This window comes from Chelonia mydas, chromosome 8 (genome assembly GCF_015237465.2).
Source record: "Chelonia mydas isolate rCheMyd1 chromosome 8, rCheMyd1.pri.v2, whole genome shotgun sequence".
NCBI lineage: Eukaryota > Metazoa > Chordata > Testudines > Cheloniidae > Chelonia > Chelonia mydas.
In genome coordinates, this window is record NC_057854.1 from 36,998,398 (window position 1) to 37,019,022 (window position 20,625).

At 43.3% G+C, this 20,625-nt stretch overlaps 2 protein-coding genes across 16 annotated transcripts in view; both read left to right on the top strand.

The window, feature by feature from the left end:
• The window catches only part of LOC102934918 (protocadherin alpha-C2), a 333,845-nt gene that overhangs the window by 171,709 nt on the left and 141,511 nt on the right, over positions 1-20,625 (top strand). For 2 of the 15 annotated variants that reach the window (XM_043552618.1, XM_043552616.1), the window contains exon 2: positions 10,368-10,439. The exons of 11 other annotated variants lie outside the window; for them this stretch is intronic. In XM_043552618.1, coding sequence (XP_043408553.1) covers positions 10,368-10,439 — 72 coding nt within the window. Of the gene's footprint in view, positions 1-10,367; positions 10,440-16,585; positions 19,217-20,625 lie in introns of those variants that run through there. 2 more of the 15 variants (XM_043552619.1, XM_027822702.3) reach the window with 2 other exon arrangements.
• LOC119566981 (protocadherin alpha-5-like) overlaps positions 1-20,625 on the top strand; it is a 152,728-nt gene that overhangs the window by 68,771 nt on the left and 63,332 nt on the right.

Consider the following 20,625-nt stretch of genomic DNA (forward strand, 5'->3'; position numbering starts at 1 on the left):
TTACACTACCAGCACTTTCATCGCCGATGAGAGCAGCGCTGTAGGGCAGCTATCCCACAATGCAGCTCTCTCTGGGGGCGGGGGAGGGCGCTGGTGGAAGGCACTCTGGGTCCCTGCTCAGTGCCCTGTGCTGCCCTACTTCATGTCTCAGGAGACCCATTACTTCCTTGTTTCTTCATGGCTTTTTAAAAACATCCTGCTGTCTGGCGGCTTTCCCCGCCACATCTACAAACAAAGGGAAAGGGAGCTTCAAACTTCCTGGGGCTTACAGGGAGAGGGGCGGACGGAGATGCTGGCCAGAGTGATCGCTTTCGGAACTGTGGGATATACTTCCGAGGCCAAAAGGAATTTGCTGGAAGAACTGTCTTCACTTTCACAGCAGCGCAAAAAGAACAGTGGTAAGAGCTATATGCCTCTCCTGAAGGTGGTTTTCTTTTTGCGGTTAAACTTCTGAGTTTCACCACAAAAAGTCATTAACAAGTGTAGATGCACCTGCGGTTTTAGCGCAAAAAAGAGACTTGCTGCGCTTTAAATAGTAAGTGTAGACATACCCATAGTGGAAATGGTGCCTCGAACCGCAGGTGTGCGCTAATGGCTACAAAAGTGGGGGAAGATGACAAAGACGCAGGAGAAAACTGCCTGGCTATCTTTCCATCTGCTTTCCTCTGTCGACCCCAGCCTTTTCACTATTTCACCACAGTCCGGGGAAATGAGAACTAAGTGCATTATTAAAAAGACAAATGCAGCAAAGCAAAAACTCACTGTCTTTGTCAAAGACAATGGTGCCCCTTCCCTTTCCACATCAGTGACTGTTGGGATGTTGCTGATGGAGATTGTACCTCACGCTCTCCTAAATTTTACTGATGACCAGCCTCTTTCAGGTTTAAATCTTTATTTAATAATGTCTTTGTGGGCCATTTCCTTTCTTTGATATTGATACTAATTGCTGTGAAATTGCACTCTTACAGAGAAATCCGATACCACAGCTGTCCTCTCTTCTGCTGTGTCTGGATATGACAGCTATATGGGACGTTTCCCCTGGCAAATTTTCCTAATTTATCAGAAGGCTCTTCAAACCCCATACAAAGGTGTAATTACATGGTATTACTTAGTCCAATGCCTACAATGGATGGCTCCAAGGTTAATAGTGAAGAGATTAATGTTAATTTTTACCTCAAATGATATTTTAATGTGAATGACGATGCACACACATACACACTTAACTATACACGAGGAGGTGATATCCACCTGATCTGCTACAGAGTCATGTGATAAGCTGCTTTTATTATACATCTTTGAATGCATCCCCCTCTGCTCACTAATCCATTTCTGCTGGACCTACTAATATTCCAACCATCCAATAAGCAAACTCTAAAAAAAATCAGCATGCTAGAGAATATTTACTTCTTACATTCTCTCCAAATAAAATGAAAATGGCTGTCCCAATAATCAGAATGAATCATCAGAATTCATTTCTGCACTAGCGATAAATTTAAAATCTGATAACTTGTGACTTAGGAGGTCTAGAAACTGAAGCTTTATATTATTCAGAACATAAGAATGGCCATACTGGGTCAGACCAAAGGTCCATCTAGCCCAGTATCCTGTCTTCTGGCAGTTGCCAATGCCAGGCACTTCAGAGGGAATGAAAAGAACAGGTAATCATCAACTAATGCATCCCCTGTCAGTCACCCATGCCCAGCTTCTGGCAAACAGAGGCTAGGGAAACTATTCCTGCCCATCCTGGCTAATAGCCATTGATGGAACTGTCCTCCATGAATTTATCAAGTTCTTTTTTGAACCCTGTTATAGTTTTGGCCTTCACAACATCCTCTGGCAAAGAGTTCCACAGGTTGACCGTGCGTTATGTGAAGAAATACTTCCTTTTGTTTGTTTTAAATCTGCTGCCTATTAATTTCATTTGGTAACCCCCAGTTCCTGTGGTATGAGAAATGAGTAAATAACACTTCCATCTTTACTTTCTCCACACCCGTCATGATTTTATAGACCTCTATCATATCCCCCCCCCTCCCCCCTTAGTCATCTCTTTTCCAAGCTGAGAAGTACCAGTCTTATTAATCTCTCCTCATATGGAAGGTGTTCCATACCCCTAATCATTTTTGTTGTCCTTTCCTGTAGTTTTCCAATTCCAATATATATTTTGGGATGGGGCGACCAGATCTGAAAGCAGTATTCAAGATGTGGGCATACCAGGGATTTATATAGAGGAAATATGATATTTTCTGTCTTATTTATCCGTTTATTAATGATTCTCAACATTCTGTTAGCTTTTTTGACTGCTGCTGCACATTGAGTGGATCCTGGCTAATAGCTATGGATGGAACTATGCTCCATGAATTTATCATGTTCTTTTTTGAACCCTGTTATAGTCTTGGCCTTCAAAACATCCTCTGGCAAAGAGTTCCACAGGTTGACCATGCGTTATGTGAAGAAATTTTCAGAGAATTATCCAGAATGACTCAAAAGATCTGCCTCTTGAGTGGTAACAGCTAATTTAGATCCCATCATTTTATATGTATAGTTGGGATAATGTTACTTTGCATTTATCAATATTGAATTTCATCCACCATTTTGTTGCCCAGTCACCCAATTTTATGAGATCCCTTTGTAACTCTCCGCAGCGTGCTTTGGACTTAACTATCTTGAGTAGTTCTGTATCATCTGCAAATTTTGCCACCTCATTCTTTACCCCTTTTTCCAGATCAATTATGAATATGTTGAACAGTACTGGTCCCAGTACAGACCGCTGGGGGACATCACTATTTACCTCTCTCCTTTCTGAAAACAGAGCATTTATTCCTACCCGTTATTTCCTATCTTTTAACCAGTTAATGATCCATGAGAAGGCCTTCCCTCTTATCCCATGACAGCTTACTTTGGTGAGGGACCTTGTCAAAGGCTTTCTGATAATCTAAGTACACTATATCCACTGGATCCCCCCCACTCAAAGAATTCTAGTAGATTGGTAAGGCATGATTTCCCTTTACAAAAACCATATTGACTCTTCCCCAACAAATCATGTTCATCCATGTGTCTAATAAGTGGGATTTAATGTCCTTTTTTTTAAGGATGCCTTTTTGCCTCTAACTGTTTCTTTTACTTTGTTGTTTAGCCATGGTGGCACTTTCCCAGTCCTCTTACTATGTGTTTTAATTGGAGATATACATTTAAATGGAGCCTCTATTATGTTGTCTTTAAAAAGTTTCCATGCATTTGCCGGGATTTCACTTTTGGCACTGTACCTTTTAATTTTTGTTTAACTAACTTCCTCATTTTTATGTAGTTTCCTTTCTGAAATTAAATGCTACCATGGTGGGCTGCTGTGATGTTTCCTCCCTTCCACACAGGGATGTTACACTGTATTGTGTTATGGTCACTATTACCAAGCAGTTCACCTCTTGCACCAGATCCTGTGCTTAGGACTAAATCAAGAATTGCCTCTCCTCTTGTGGGTTCCAGGATTAGCTACTCCAATAAGTAGTCATTTAAGGTGTCAAGAAACTTTATCTCTGCATCCCATCCTGAGGTGACATGTACCTAGTCAATATGGGGTTAGTTGAAATCCCCCATTATTATTGAGTTTTTAATTTTTATAGCCTCTCTAATCTCTCTGAGTATTTCACTGTCACTATCACCATCCTAGTCAGGTGGTCGGAAGTATATCCATACTGCTATATTCTTATTCAAGCATGGAATTACTATCCATAGAGATTCTATGGTATGGTTTGGTTCATTTAAGATTTTTACTTATTTGACTCTGTGCTTTCTTTCACATATAGTGCTGCTCTCCCACCAGTATGATCTATTTTGTCCTTCCGATATATTTTTTACCCTGGTATTACTGTGTCCTATTGATTATCATCATTTTCTCCCGAGGACATTCTGCGCCAAAAAATTAAAAATTCTGCACCAAAAAATTAAAAATTATGCATGCAGTATTTTAAAATTCTGCAAGTTTTATTTGTCAATAAATAAATTTAGAGGCTCCAGCATGGCAGTGGGGAGCACATGCCACTGGCTGCACAAGGGCGGCCGATCACCCTGCAGCCTCCCCCTGCCTCCGACATGGACTCGGTGGTGAGGCTGCACTTGACCCTGACACAGCAAAAGACCTGGGCTTGCCCCAGAAACACCCTGGGGCCCTGCCTCTCCACACGAGGCACACCAGGTATGGGGCACGCAGGCTCAATGAGGCAGGAGCCAAGTGTGTGTGTGTGGGGGGGTTCAGTGTGGGGGGATCCAGGTTTGGTATGAGAGGATTCTGTGTGGGACAATCTGGGTGCAGGCAGCTCAGTGTGGGGTCTAGGTGTGGGTGGATCTGGATGCACAAAGGCTCATTGGGCGGGTTCCAGGTGCAGGGGCAATGGGACTCTGCAGGGGCTTCCAGGTGAAAGTGGTTGGGGCTCAGCAGAGAGGTTTGGGTGTGGAGGTCTTAATGGCAGGGGGGTTTGGGTGCTGGGGGAGTGGGGCTTGGTGGGGTGGGGGTCTGGGTGTGGCTAATTGGGGGTCAGTGGTATGGGGGATCTGGATGTGGGGGCTCAGGGTGGTGCAGGGGGATGGGCTTGTCAGGGTGGCGGTTTGAGCGCAGGGAGATCAGTGGGGGTAGTCTGGGTGCAGTGGTGTGTTCCAGAGGCAGGGGGTCTGGGTGCAGGGGGCTCCAGCTACAGGGGTTGAGGTTCAATAGGGTGGGGTTCAGATATGGAGGGCTAGGGGGGTTCTGGGTGTACAGGATGAGACTTGGTGGGGGTGTGTGGGTATGGGAGGTCCAGATGCACAGGGGTTGGGCAGATTAGGGAGCAGCTCCCTGTACAGTGACCCCTCCCCCCGCAGCTGAGGAGTGATGGGGGCAGGAAGCAGGGGAGGATGCAGAGCTTCCTGCAGCTGAGGGAAGTTTCTGGGGGTGGGTCTGACATAGCCCCAGCCACTCCTTGCAGGGGAAGAGGAAGTCCCATTCTCTCCTGTCTCCAGGACTAGCAGCTGATCTTGGCTCAGAGTAGAAGCCACTGCCTGGGGTGCCTGAAACAATGTACCTGCACAGCTAGGGAGTGGTGCGTGAATGCTCTTGCAGTTTCCCTTTGCTTCACTGTCAGAAAATCATTTTTCTGTGGGGAAGCAAAGAAATCTGAGGGGGACATTAATTCTGCACATGCACAGTGGTGCAGAATTCCCAAGGAGTAATCATTCCACCAAGTTTCTGTGATGCCTCTTATATCAATATCCTCATTTAATATGAGGAACCCAAGTTCACTATATCCACTGGATCCATGTTATTATTCAGAAAATTGAATTGTTTGTTTTCCAGTGGGACAGCGGGTGCTGGCAGCCCTGAAGTGCTCAAGGTATTGGTCTTTCAAATAATGATGTGTTATGTCTAGAAAAATCTATTTTAAGTGTTTTTAGATATGTTTTAAATGTATCACTTGTATTTTTCCTTTCCCACTTAGCCCTGTAAAGTTGAAATCCTGGTACTAGGCCACATCATATATATGAAGCTTGTATATAACTTTTTACATCTCAGCCTGAAGAAATGCCTTTTTTAGGGCAAATGAGTTTAATGTTGGAGTGAGCCTGCCCTTGTCTAAACAGAGAGTTAGATATGTTTCTTGTCTTAGATAGGTATAGGCTGTCCATCTGTCTGACTGGCATAAGCATTTTAGTGAATGCTTCAAAATAGTATGTAGGTGTCACAAACCCAGATTAAGAATAGCATAGAAAAGACAAATGAAGTCTAGACAAAACACAGCACAATAACTGGAGAAATGGAGGATTGTGAAGATTTGTTAACCAAACAATGAAAGTAGAAAGGATTTATTGAAGAAATGGGGAGGAAGGGAGGGAAAAGAAGGTCTTTGGTGCACAAGTAGTGGGAGACTGTTCAAAGCCTAGTGGCAGCATGAATGGTGGTGCAAAGAGTGCGAGGGAAATCAGTAGGAAAGGCAATTTGGGAAGTGTGCAGTGGAAAAGTTGGGGATAAAGAAACAACATGCAGCAGATTATGTGGGGATGGAAATAGGGATAAGGATCTTGAATTTGATTTACTATGAGGTAGGAAGATAATGAAGAGATGCAAGGACGGACATAGATGGAGAGGAGAAAATAATGTAAGCTGTAGCATTTTGAAACAGAAATGCAAAGTAAGAGGTAAGGATGTTGAAGAGGAAAAGGTTACATAAATCAAGGTGAAAAATTGCCAAGGTCTGAACAAGTGCTTTGCAAGTGGGAATAGTGAGGGAAGGGAAGATATTGATGATATTAAATGGAAAGAAATGACAAGAATTAGTGAGGGCCTGGAAAGGGGAGAAGAGGAGGAGACTAAAAAATTGCCTTGAAGTTCTGAGTCTGGAAGATGGGGAGGTGTAACCGTGCCTTAGTGGGTCACAACTGAGAATGCCAAATTCAGGACAAACTGCTGAGAAATAGGACAAACACAACCCAAAACTGGTGGTTATTCTTTTATAAGATAGACCAAACCAGCCACAAAAGTAAACTCCTGTTTTACCACACTGGCTAACAAGAAAACAAAGGCAGTTCCCTGAGGCATTCCACTTCTTATATCACCACCAAAAACACTGGATTCAGAGATGAGTGGTTCTTTACAACCAGTCTCATCAAATAATAAGTTCTTCTGATCCCAATGTACCAGCCACACACCCAGGTCAATATACAACTTAGATCTTACCCAAAGATCATGCTGATCCCAATCCCTTAGTATCTAAAATCTAAAGGTTTATTTATAAAAAGAAAGAAAGAAAGAAAGAAAGAAAGGTGAGAGTTAAAATTGGTTAAAGGAATCAAATACATACAGTAATTGCAAAGTTCTTGGTTCAGTCTTGTAGCAGTAATGGAATAAACTGCTGGCTTAAGTCAAGTCTCTGGAGTACATCCACAGCTTGGATGGGTCATTCAGCCCTTTGTTCAGAGCTTCAGTTTGTAGCAAGGTTCGTCCAGAGGTAAGAAGCAAGATTAAAGACAAAATGGAGGTGTTTCCAGGGCCTTTTATATCCTCTGCCCTGCAGAGGGAAACCCATTGTTCTTACTGTGGAAAATTACAGCAACAAGATGGAGTTTGGAGTCACATGGGCAAGTCCCATGTCCATGCATTTCACCTAGTCATAGCAGGAAATTTCATTAAGTGTATATAGGCATCTCCCATGGTGCATTGTCAGTTAAATGTTCTTTCAAATCCACTCAATTTGAATAGTCCCTCCATGATGTGCTGGCTTATTTGAACGTCAGGTACAGAGCCAATATTTATAACTTCAAATACAAAAATGATACGTAGTTACAGAAAGCATAATCATAACCAGAAAATCAAAACCTTTTCATAGACATCTTACTCAACAAACTTTGTACAATATTTGCTGCAAATATATAACAGTGGTTGCAACATTGATCTATGTGGTCATATTTTATTTAGATAATGTCAGAGAAGGATAATGGGTTTGTCAGTTTTGTAGTTTGAGACAGTGACATGAAATCCAAGAAAACATATTTGACTGACTGCTGGATATGCAAAACTGAATATAGAGGAGAGTTCGATGATAGAGGAGTAGATTTCTGAATCATCCAGGGAATGCAATCGCTTCACAGGGAAGATTTAGGGCTTGATTCACTGTTATTTTACTCCTATTTTATATTAAAGTAAATAATTTACTTCAGTGCTGGAGTAACACAGTGGTGAATCCAGCCCTTAATATTTTAAAAGTTGTTAAACACTTGCAGTACTTCTGATTGTAATTTGAGGAAGGTAAAGGAGAACAGGTCCTCCCCCCCCAAAGTTGCCACCTTCTTGCCTCTTAAAAATAAAGAACCAGTTTGTTTTGAACCATGAGAAGTTTTACAATCAATTGCCCTTCTTCCAGAAATATTTTAATTCACTTATTTTATTTATAGGTATGAGGAAGTATTTGTGAAGATACTCTGCATGTCTCTCTACAGTATTAGAGAGACAAGGTGGATGAGGTAATATCTTTTATTGGACCAACTTCTGTTGGTGAAAGAGACAAGCTTTACATCTTACACAGAGCTCTTCTTCAGGTCCTGGAAGCTCAAAAGCTTGTGTCTCTCCCCAAGAGAAGTTGGTTCTAGTCTCTCTAATATCCTGGTACCAAGGTGGATACAACAACATCTGCAGAATATTATAATTAGCTGTAGACATATAAATAGATTACTCCATTCTTGTTGGAGTCAATGTTCAACTTCATGATTAGCAGTGCAGCCTGGAGTATACATTTTCATGCATAACTCCATAAGATACGGTTATTTGCAGTATTTTCCTGAGGTACATTCTCTTTCAGGAAGTTACTAACAATTTTTAGATTAGTAAACTCAAAACAGCTAAAAGGGAAAAGAAACCAAAGTGATAAAATAGGGTGGCAATGAGGTGTGTAAATGAAGACATTAAAAAATATAAAGAGAATGGGATGGAGGATTATCAGTAGAGTTAGACAGAGAAATAATAAAATTGAAGAACAAAAATGTTTTCAAATCAATTTTGGCCACTTTAAATTGGAAATGGAGAATTTAGGGAAGTGGTGCCTTAACTGTGGGGTGCACCCCCCTAGGGTGGCATGGAGGAATACTGAGGGCAGGGCCTGAGCCAGCCCCCACAGGGGGTGGGGAGGGAGCACCACCCAGCCCCACTTTGCCCTCAGTTCTGCTCTGGCCCACCCACTCCTATGGCCCTGGCCTCAGCCCCGGGCTTGGTGGCAGCTCCAATCCTCTCCTGGCCCTGGCTTCGGCCGCAGCCCAGCCTTGGCCCATGGCCCCAACCACGGTTCCACCCCCAGCCCTACTCCTGGCCCCAGATCTGCCCCCAGTTATGGCCTCAGCCCCTGGGTCCCAACCTGGCTGTGGCTCCAGGCCAAGCTTGGCCCCCGGGCCTAACCATGGTCCCACTCCCAGCTACAGTGGTCCCGGCCCTGACCATGGCCCTGCTCCCAGCCCAGCTCCCGACCACAGTTGAGGGTTGGGAGTGCGGACAGGGGCAAGTGGGGGCATGCTGTCAAAATTTTGGGGACCACTAACTTTGAGAAAGGAAAAAAGAAACAGAAGGGTTGTTAAACATTGCCTTATGTAGGGCTGGAAGGAATTTCCCCCCAAATCAGGTTGGCAGTGACCTTGATTTTTTTTCACTTTGCTCTACGAGTGTGGTTGTGGGTCACTTGCCAGGATTATCTGGGTATATCTCATTTAATTATTTCACTGCTGTTGCAGGGGCCTTGAGCACTGGTGCACCTTGGTCCATTCTATTCTTTGCCTGTTGCTCATAATAGTCTAGTCTCCTGTGGGTCTTATTTACTTTGGTTTTATTTCCATTGTTGGGTTTAGTATGCCAGAGGTGATGGTCTGTGAGATACAGGAGGTCAGACTAGATGAACTTCTAGTGGTATTCTATGTCTCTTAGTAAGCATTTCATATCCATCTTTAGATCAGTGAGAAGGCAGGGATAAGTTTTCCAAAAGGGAGATAGCACATGTGATATAAACAGCTATTAAAAGGTTGCTAAACTAAGGGCAGGGCTACACTATAGAATTACTACTGTATAACTTCATGGCTCAGGGGTGTGAAAAATCCACACTCCCGTGCCTCCTAGTTATACCGACATAAGCGCAAGTGTAAACAGTGCTATGTGGGCAGAGAGCTTCTCCCATCTACGTAGCTACGGCCTCTGATGGAGGTGGATTAACTGTCAGCTGGAGAGCTCTCTCACCTCTCCTAGACTAGAGCGTCTTCATTAAAACTGGTACAGCACTGCAGCTACAGCAGTGTAGCTACATTGGTGCAGCTGTACCGGATGCAGAGTTTTAAGTGTAGACCCATTCTGGGTCAAAGTTGCACATATCCCTTTATTGTTGAGGAAAGCCAGCAAGTAAATTAGTGATTTTTTTCAAAACCTAATGTATTTTCAATAATGTATTTAAGAGGTGTTTAAAGACTGGAGTGTAGCAAACACAGCTACTTTACAGTACTGTATTAAATGCTTAGGACATTTGAATTAGGTCCAATGGTCAGGGCTGGGGACCCCAAACTCCTAGGTTCCCTTTTGAACTCTATCACCAGTTCATTACAGGTGATTACCCCCCTCTGCGTCTCAGCTATAGGTATGTTTAGGTTACTAATACACATCTTCACAAGGATCTTCTGAGGATTAATTAATTTATCTTTGCACATCATTTTGGGCTGATTGTAAGCCAAGTGAAATCAGTGGGAGTCTTTCCATTTACTTCAATGGGCTTTGGGTCAGGCCTTTTGAAATTATTGGGTGAAAGATGTTATAAGAAGTGCAAAGTATAAGTAAGAGGAAAGACAAACCAGGAACTAATTGAGCAATAATTTTTTTTCAGACATTGTGGGGAAATTCTTCAACACTTGGAAGCAGTCAAGTTTGGATACTGACTCAGGGTCTGTGTGTTCTGGTAAGGATTAGGTAGGAACTCATCCCATTTACGGGAAACTAGAAGTCAAGTTAAGTAGTGTGCTCTGAATAAGTAAGTAATATATAAATTAAATTAAAAAATACAGCATACTGATTAGGAACCTGATTTCTGGAAAAAGGTAAAAAATAAAATCTATTATTCCCAGGTACAGAGGCATCAAAAGGGCTAACAATATATATATTGTAATATCAGCACAACATATTGAAGAAAATATACAAGATACACAATTTCACATCCAAACTCACTTAGTGTTTGTGTGTGTAATTAAGGTATTTGTTACAGTTATTTTGTATGAAAAATTTGCTATACAATGGTCATTATAGGATAAAAAAGAATATCATTGCCTTAGAGGTGGTGTGGAAGAGAGTGAGGAAGCTGATATCAAATCTGAGATTGTTTATAATTATTAAGGCAATATTAAGGATATGTTCTAATTACAAAAGTATAGATATTATCATTGCATAACAGATTTTCAAATGTATTAAAGGGGTGGATAAAAGCAAGAGAAGGTATTGTTTTACACGGGTGACATCAAGAGACAGCTAGATATATTTATTTTTAACATTTTACATAGGGAATTTTAGTGTAAATTAAGTGTCATATAGAGAGCTCAAAGGACTTAAGTCTTTTTACCACAGATCAGGTAGACTATGGAAGCAAAACTGTAAGACTCCCCACACACTATCCAGCCGTGTTCTTTAAATATAATTTTCCTCCCCGTTTACAGTTAAAGAGGGGAGATCGGTCCTTCTCCTTTCAGACCTTGGCTTTTCTGCTGATACTAACAAATCGTGCTAGTGGTGGGGAATTTGTTTATTTGAACACCTGTCAACTGCGAACTGGATTGGGAGGAGGAATGATTTCACGCAAGCCTCTGAATAATCAGATGGTAACAACTTTTGTTTTTTGTTAGGTGGTTGAAAGGCGCATCGTCTTCAGAAATGTGGGGGTGGGAAATCAGAAGGGGGAGAGATTAAAATACAGTTTCAACAGGCAGGTATTTTAGGTCAGGCAGGCTTTACTAGTTGCCAGAGATTTTTTACTTTCTTCTTTGTTGATAGCGCTTCATTGTATTCCAGTGAATGTGGATTCATTGCGACAAGTGGGCTCACGTTGAAAGCCGGCTCTGGCTGTGTCACTGTTTATTTATTTTTTGTAAAGGCTGCTCTGTTTGGTTGGAATGTTTTTTTCTACTTGTGCTGTGGAATTAGCTGCTATATAAAATAAGTGGCTGGAAAGGGCATGGGTAAGAGTGCATAGAAAGAGTGCACAGAAAGCGTTAAAATTTGACCTTACAGCATATTTATCGACTCTTGCTTTTGATTGATTATTGTAATTAAAATCCTTGTGTGAAGGTAGCTAGAAATGCAAGAGAGAGGTAGATTGCCGGCCACTAAAGTCAGACGATATAAATAGCTGTGAAAAGTGGATGTCCTCTGTACTGTCCAATAGATATCATTGGATGAAGGTCTTCTGAAGTGAATATGCTATAAATTATGTTCCAAGATCCTCTTGCAAAGTAACACGAATAACGTAATATTGATTGTTTATTACAAGACAAATATTTAAAATGAAAATTGAACCTTGATTATATTTTTCCATTTGACATTTCTGCATAACTAGCTCATTAGGTCACATTTTAATCATATTCCTTGTCTCTGATCAAGCAAAAAGGGTGATAAATGCTAATCGTATCGCTGCAGTTTCCTTCATTTCGCTTTCATTCAGGAAATCTCAGGCCCACGTCTTTTTCTTTTAATGTGATTTTAGCCTGACTGGGTACCTGGGGAAGTACCGCTACTAAATTATAGCATGCATTTCCCCCTTTAGAAGCAACATCAAAGAATGTAAGTTGTCTTTTCCATTTTTAAAGGCTGTGAGGTTTCACGGATGCACACGGCTGAACCGAATTAAAGAAATGCTACACCACTCTGATCCAATAGGGGGCGCTTCTTCGGCCTCTGTGTCTTTGAGGGGAAGTTTCTCCTTCTACTGGCAGAGTTTCTGTGTGTCGCTGTCCGCTGATATGATGCGATAGTTCTCAGGGATCTGTCCGGCTGCTCTGGAGCTCAGGGACAGTCACACAAGAGTATTGTCTCTTGGATCTTTAATTTAATGCCCTTTTCAACGAGCCGTTTACGCACCCCAGTGCGGCAGTTCTGCCTGATTTCCCCTTGTTGCGGGTTTGCCGAGATATTGAGGGGCCGGCTTTCATGTGTTCCTGAAGCATTCGAGCTGCAATCCGTTTCGGGCAATTTTTCTAAGGATTTAGGGATTGCAGATTCCGGGACCTCCACCTCTCCAGCATGAGCCGGAGCTGTTCACATCTGATTTCAGACGCGGGGCGTTATTTGTACCATAGACCAAGAAGCCATGTGTGACTCCAAACTAAACTGCTTTTTGCACCCGAAAGCGGTGATGGAAAATCCCCTACAAGTTCTGTCCATTCAAATCGAAGTGACCCAGATAAACAAGTCCCGATTTCCCACGCAGACAATTCAAGTCTATTACCTAGGTTGCTTGCGACTCCAGGGCCGCGTGTCACTCGAGAGTGAACAGAGGACCCTGGCAGCAATTCTCTGACAACCTAACGTCTCCATTAAAACGAGTTCTTCGTATTAGATCTGCAGCCCCGAAGCGGCGTCAAGTGCTTTCTCCTTTTAGATTTGGTAAAGCCTCTGGACCGTAGAAAGCAGCTAATATACCAGCTAAACACCTTTGCAAAAGACGGAGGCTCCCAGATAATCTGGACTGTTACTGTCTTGGGTGCTGGTGACAACACCTAGGTGTTCAGCCAGTGTGTGGATCGGGTTACTGTCGGGGCAGCGTTTCTGAAGGCATTTCACTATCCTCGGCCACAGCAGTTGCCTTATGCCGGACCCTTTGGGGGAATGGTGTAGTGCCTCGGCAGGTAGGAGCACGGGATTCAGTCACCCAGGTCTGAATCCAACCAGTGCGCAGATTAGGAGGAGATGCACAGAAGCTTCTGACCGCCTGCATCTTTATACAGTGTTCACATCCGCTCTAACGGGGTGCATGTCAGCGAGGTCCGGGCATTGCAGTGCCAGTAAGAGATAACTGAGGGGAACTGCAGCTCTCCGCAAATCGTCCTCGCCTGTCTTTTCAGCCCAGTGCCTACAACGGAGCGCCCGGGAGAAAGGTGCCTTTAATTACTGTGATGGACAAAGATTCGGGAATCAAGGAGAGAGTTTGCTGGCGGATTCCAGGCGTCTTTGGGAACAGAAAGATCTGTGAAGAACTGTCACTCTAGGTACGGATGTGGTTCTGGGCCATGAGACAGTGTCCGAGTGTTAGCATCACTGTTCAGGGACTGGCTGGGCGTCCCGCCAGTGCTAACAAAATCCACCCTGGGAATTGTCTGTCTCTCTTGGACAATAAAGGCGCGGGTCTCTGCCTCTCCTGAAGTGTCCATTCGCTCCCAGAGGCGCCATTCCAGGCTGAGCATCTTCAGGTTTTCCAAGTTAAAGCCCACAGCCGGGGCCTAACTGCTCCGGAGCTCCATAAATGTGGTCATTATTTGGTGGATCCGAATTACAACGCAGCGGTGATACTCCCTTCCTAGGAACCGGACACCTGGTAGCTCTGGCCCTGGTGCGCACAGTCAGGTTACCTGGTGTTCCTAACTGTGGCACTCAATGGACGCTCAGCCAGATGTTTGAGAGAGTTATGATTTGTTACAGCCAACTGAGCCCAGTTCTGCGCCTCTTTCCTCTGACTTCGGAGCACCCAGGACGGCCACCGGTAATGGCGAACCAGCTCTCTCAGTCACTGTCACTATTGGCTTGTTTTTCCCTGACTCAAGTCCTTCTGGATTTTAGTGAGGTGGCAGGAAATCAAGTAAGTGCTGCAGTCATCTCAGCTTCTGTTTACTCAGCAACATGGTTTCCATTTCCGGGTTGGTTTTGTGTTTTTCAGTCCTACCTGCACCAAAGCGCTGCTCTCAGAAGGAAAGTCTTGTACAGAAGAAGTGTCTTACTTAGGACTCCGGTGTCTGTAAAGACTTCATCGGTTCCCTTTCAAAATATTATTTACCACCCGAACTCCCGGAGGGAAGAAGAAGTGACGTTTTCTCGGATGTCGGTGGCTTTATGGCCTATTTGGAATCCATTCTCCGTACGTTGTATTTCTAACCTCGCAGAACTTTAATGCAACGTTAATGGTAAATCGCACTTTCAAGTTTATATCTAGAAAGGAAAAGAACCCAGTGAATGAAACTGAGGCAAGAGACTACATTAAGTAGTGAACATCAGAGTTACACTTTGGCTAAAATATTATTTTATCGTCAGCTTTTCTGTTGTGAAGACAGTTTCACTCTTAACGAAGAGAAATATTTTTGGTAACTATCAGTTGAACATTTAATATTGCTCTTTATTTGGACCAGTTCGATTACATTGCTGCTGTTTTCAGTTAACAGAGAGGATTAGTTTTAGGTTTCCAGCGTAAGCAGCAGATTGTGAGCCCTTTCGTTACTCATGCTGGTGAGGAGTTACTCACTCGAGTAGTCCCATTAACTTTAGCAGAGCTAGTGGTGTGAGGAACAGTTCACCAATGTGAGCAAGGAGTTCATAGGCTGAGTCGGATGGACTGATGTCAAAGTAGTCATAGCCATGGGAGCTCTTCAAGTCATCCCTGCTAAATACCTCAAGACTGAGTCATTGGATCCAAAAGCCGCAGGTTTTCCATAACGTCAACTCTCAAAACAAAAACAAAATGTAAAAATGTCACTGATGACATCATTGATGTCAGAAGTCCTGGGGAGCGAGGGTTTTTCCTTTAGCCCGGGGAATTAAACTGGCAGCCCAATCACATAAAGTATTGCAGAATTTCAGCTGTCCCCTCGCAGGCAAATAATCTGCGACAGCGATCCTAGTCTTGCTAAGGGTGATCTCCCTCACACCCCACCTTGTATCCAGACCCCACTCTGTGTTCTTAGAACCCGATGTCTTTCTGGCTCTACCACTGGACCAACATCCTAAGGAAAGCACGTGGGTGGGTAACTTCTTCATATGCTTTCGGAGTAATAAATACTTTGTGCCACCAGCGAATCGGTTTTAATCACTCTCTCCCTTTATTTACAGAACAAAGAGCAAAATCATTGAAATCTGTAACACTTCTAATAAACATACAAGCAAGTATTGACGGGGCACCTACTCTCCGGTTAAGTGAAGCAGATCCTAGTACGACCAGCAAGAGGTGTTTCAGAGTAGCAGCCCTGTTAGTCTATATTTGCAAAAAGAAAAGGAGTACTTGTGGCACCTTAGAGACTAACAAATTTATCTGAGCATAAGCTTTAGTGAGCTACAGCTCACTTCATTGGATGTGTGAGCAGAGGTGTGCAGCTAGAAATTCAGGGCCTGATCCTGCGTCTGTTGAAGTCAGTGGGAGTTTTGCCATTGATTTCAGTTGTCATAGGATCAGAATCTTAGTGCGGTGATCATTCTCCTTTCGCGGGAGTAATCCAAGTTCATTTACATTAGTAAGTGAGCTCAGAAGCAAGCAAAAAGCAGGGGGGGGGAGGGGGGCTCATAATAAAACCACTCCACTAAATTAGATAGAAACAAAGATAACTTTTACGTTCTTCAGATGGCATCTTAAGAACCAGAAGAATTTTATGCTAAGCCAGGAGCTTGCTAGAGCAGTGGTGAGCTCTGTTAAATGAGAGCTGTTACTTTCCTCTCACACGTCACTTCTACACCCAGATGTACTGACAGCATGGCTTGGGCGTTTTCCCTTGCTAATGCTGGCTGTTATGTTGCAGATGTGTACGGAATCGGCAGGATCTCAGGCAGGGAGAATTTTCCGCATCTTTTCCGAGTTTGTCATTCATGGAAATATATCCAGGTTTCAAAAACAGATCCAAAATGTTCTCTGAGGGCATTTAGAAGGATACGATCTATTTATTCTGTAACATTTTAACACTTTTCTTTAATCCAGTGCTGTGGCGAAGACTGTTCTTTACTAGCTGACATGACGTCCGTTAGACCTCTAGGTGGCGCTGTCCACCAGTAAGGTACCCAACTGTAATAGAAGATCTTTTCCATCCACATGATCACATATAGCGAAGCCAGCTGCAATATAAAAGAGCTGGCAGTGGCTGGTTCAGCAGCAGATAACCCGGTGATGATTTCAGGGAGCATAAGGAAGAGCATATGCTCTTTCCCCACGTTTTATAAAACTGTTTTGTGGGGTTTTTTTTAAATTATTTTACCCTTTTGCTTTGGTATGGTAACTTCAGCTCTTTGCTGAGATATTGGATTATGTTACTGTTGAAACGGTCTGCAGGGAGCTGAGCCACGGAAGGAAGAATGCGGGTCCATTTAATGGTGTTCTTCCTTATTTCCTACACCGTGAATGGGCAAATAGAGTATTCCATCTCCGAAGAAACTGAACGTGGTGTGTCTGTTGGGAATATAGCAAAGGATTTAGGAATAGATGCAACTACACTTTCACTCCGGAAATTTCGCATGATCACCAGTTCAAGTAAGCAATATTTTAATTTGGATGTAAGCACGGGGGCTTTGTCAGTTAATGAGCCCATAGACAGAGAGCAGGTTTGTGAATTAAAAACTACTTGTTTTCTGAATTACGAACTTGTGCTAGAAAGCCCTCTAGAGCTTTATAAAATGGAATTTAAAATACTAGACATAAATGACAACTCCCCCACGTTCCCTTTAAATGAATATCACTTAAATGTAGCCGAGTTTTTATCTCCTGGGGCTCGGTTTACACTCCCCAATGCCCAAGACTTTGATGAAGGCACCAACAGTGTCCAGACCTATTATCTGAGCCCTAACGAACATTTCCGTCTGGAAATGCAAACACGCGGGGATGGGAGTAAGTACCCCGAACTGGTGCTGGAGAAGCCCTTAGACAGGGAGCAGCAATCTACCCACAGACTTGTAATTACAGCCAAAGATGGTGGGAATCCCGAGAGGTCCGGTGACGCCCAAGTCATTGTGACTGTTCTTGATACCAATGACAACGCTCCAGCATTTGAACATTCGCTCTACAGGGCAAGAGTCTTGGAAAACTCCCCCAACGGCACGTTGGTAACCAAAGTACATGCCACTGATTTAGACGAAGGTCAAAATGGAGAGATCAGATACTCCTTTAGCAATAGCACTTCTGCTGATTTACAGAGACTGTTTCTAATCCACCCCCAGACCGGGGAGGTAAAAGTGAATGGCATTCTAGATGTTCAGAGACCTGTTCTAGAGATGTTCATTGAGGCGACGGATAAAGGTGCGTTTGGAATGTCCAGTACAGCTAAATTGCTGGTGGAGGTCACTGATGTAAATAATAATGCCCCAGAGGTTACAATCACCTCTCTTTCCAGTCCCATCCCCGAAGACGCTGCGCCCGGCACTGTGATAGCTCTTTTGAGTGTTCTGGATAAAGACCCTGGCGAGAACGGGAAGGTAACTTGCCAGATCCCCGCTAACATTCCCTTCCAACTAAAACCCTCTTTCGACAATTACTATAGTTTGGTTACTGATGGGCTTCTGGACCGAGAATTGGTCAGTGAATATAACATCACCATCACCGCCACAGACCTTGGTTCCCCGCCAATCGTCACTCAAAATACTATATTGGTGCAAATCTCCGACGTGAACGATAACCCTCCCAAGTTCTCCAGACAGTCCTGTGACATCTCTGTGACTGAGAACAATCATCCTGGAGCATCTTTGTTCCAGGTGTCAGCATCTGACCTCGACATTAGCGGGAATGGTCAGGTCTCTTATGCGCTCAGGGACATCGACATTGCAGGTAGCTCCTTGTCCAGTTTTTTATCCCTTAACTCAGAGAATGGAAACATCTATGCAAAAAGCACCTTTGACTATGAACAACTCAGGAGTTTTCATTTTCAAGTGGTAGCCAAGGACAACGGGTCCCCGGCCCTAAGTGCGGTCTTAACTGTGAATATATTCATAGCGGATCAGAACGACAACGCCCCGGTCATCCTATACCCTGGGGCCAGGAACGGCTCGGTCGCGGTGGAAATAGTCCCTAGGTTAGCCGATGCCGGTTACCTCGTGACTAAAGTGGTGGCGGATGATGCGGACAGCGGGCAGAACGCGTGGCTTTCCTACCATCTGCAGCAATCTTCCGACTCCAGCCTATTCAGGGTTTTGCCCAATACAGGAGAACTCAGGACTACTCGCTCCATGAGGTCCACAGATTCCATCAAACACAAAGTGGTCATTCTAGTGAAGGACAATGGGGAGCCGTCCCTCTCCTCCACGGTAGCCCTGGGCATCCTGCTGGCTGACTCCCTTCCTCAGGCCCTCCCGGACTTCGATGACGGGATGGAGGGACAAGAGCAGCTCACTAGCCTGAACCTTTACTTGATCATCTCGCTCGCTTCCATTTCCTTTGTGTTCCTTGGGTTTGTACTCTTCCTTCTTCTCACAAGGTTTTTCCATTGCAGAACGAACCTCTCCTGCAGCGGCTGCTGTTCAGGGTGCTGCCCAGTGGATGAGCACGACAAGTATCGCTTCAACGTGCGCATGCTCCCAAGATCTCATTTCACGCCCGGCATGGTGGAGGTCTCAGGAGTGGGCAAACTGACCCAGACCTATTTGTACAGGGCTTCTTTGGGTGTTGGGCCTAGCAACAACAATTTACTAGTGAATGGAGACGCTGGAAGTCTTTCCAATGGCGCAGGATTACAAGTGCCCACGGCCTGTGTTCAAGTCCGGAAGGTGAAGAGCGATCACTTTAATGCTATTCTAGTGGTAAGTAGTTTTTGTTTAAATTATCCCCATTTAACCTAAATGTACGTGGACTGTTTGGTTTTAAATTTACTTACCCAGCGGTTCCAGTGCTAATCCTGTACAAAAGAGAAGCTTAAAAGGGGAAATGATTTAATCACAGGATAGCAGATGCCGTTATGTTAACAAGAGCAAAATGAAATCTCCTAATATAATTCTAATTAGGATCTCCTAATTCTGTTTTAAACCGAAGAGCTATATGAGAAAAAAAATACCTTAGAATGTAGCATGGACATGGTATGCCATATAAAGTCAGATGGTACTCTATGTACAAGTTCACCAAACAACAATTAGATGGAAAGAGGTTGTGAAATAAGTGAAAAGTAAATTGACTTGAGTTCAAATATCTAGAGCATGAGAACAAACAAACAAAAAATCCAAAAAAGAGAGATGCCACTGGATCTTCCTAGATTCTAAAATTTTCCACTTATTGAGGGTTTCCCTTTAGGGAGGGAAATGGTGAGAGAGAAAATAATGTCGTATGAAAAGGTGATATTTTAAAGTCCTAATGCGACTTTTCCAAAGCACCTAAACTTGCATGCACCCCAGGTTAAGAACCACTGACCTAAGGGAATTAGTTGCCCAGCTCCTTCTGGCTCCTTTGAAAATCCCATCCTCAAAGCTTTAGATTTGCAATTCAATTATAATCTTCTAAAAATAATATAAGGATTTTGTGGGACAAAATAATTTTTGGTCCTGTCACACTACAAGTGACCTCCCTCTGAGGAGGAATCATTTTGTAAGATTGTAGCACAGGATTGTGAGTCAAGAAAGCTGAATGATGTTCTAGGATGTCACTGACTTGCTCAATGACGTTTGGCCAGTTGCTTACGCTTCAGTTTCCCGATCTGCAAAGTAATGATGATACCTTTTTGCCAGATGTCTTTTGAGTTTTAATTAATGCTCCTGAATAACTTTGAGATGCTCTGAGGATGGTAAAAGTTCTAAATGTTTATCTACAACTAAAACTAACCTGCAGTTTGCAATTATGCATCATGAAAGCACGAATTTTAGTCTGAGCTATATGCATTTATCTGCTTTTCACTAATTTGATTGGGTTGATACACAAAATATTGGGCTATGTTCAGTATACTGTACCAGCAATCACTAGAAAGGAATGGTATCTTGAGTTAGACTTTATGGCTTATGGCTAAGAATTTTAAAAGTGATGAGTGCTTTTTAAATGTTTTTGAATGTCCAACCCGAGACAACTTCAAACTCTGAAAATCAGGCTCTTTTACTACCCAGTTTCTGAAAATCAGCTATGTTTAAGGTGTTTCCAATTGGACACCCAAAGAGGTGACCAAAATGATTAGTCACTTGTAGGAACATAGAAGTTACTATATTGGACCAATCCTGAGACCTATCTACTC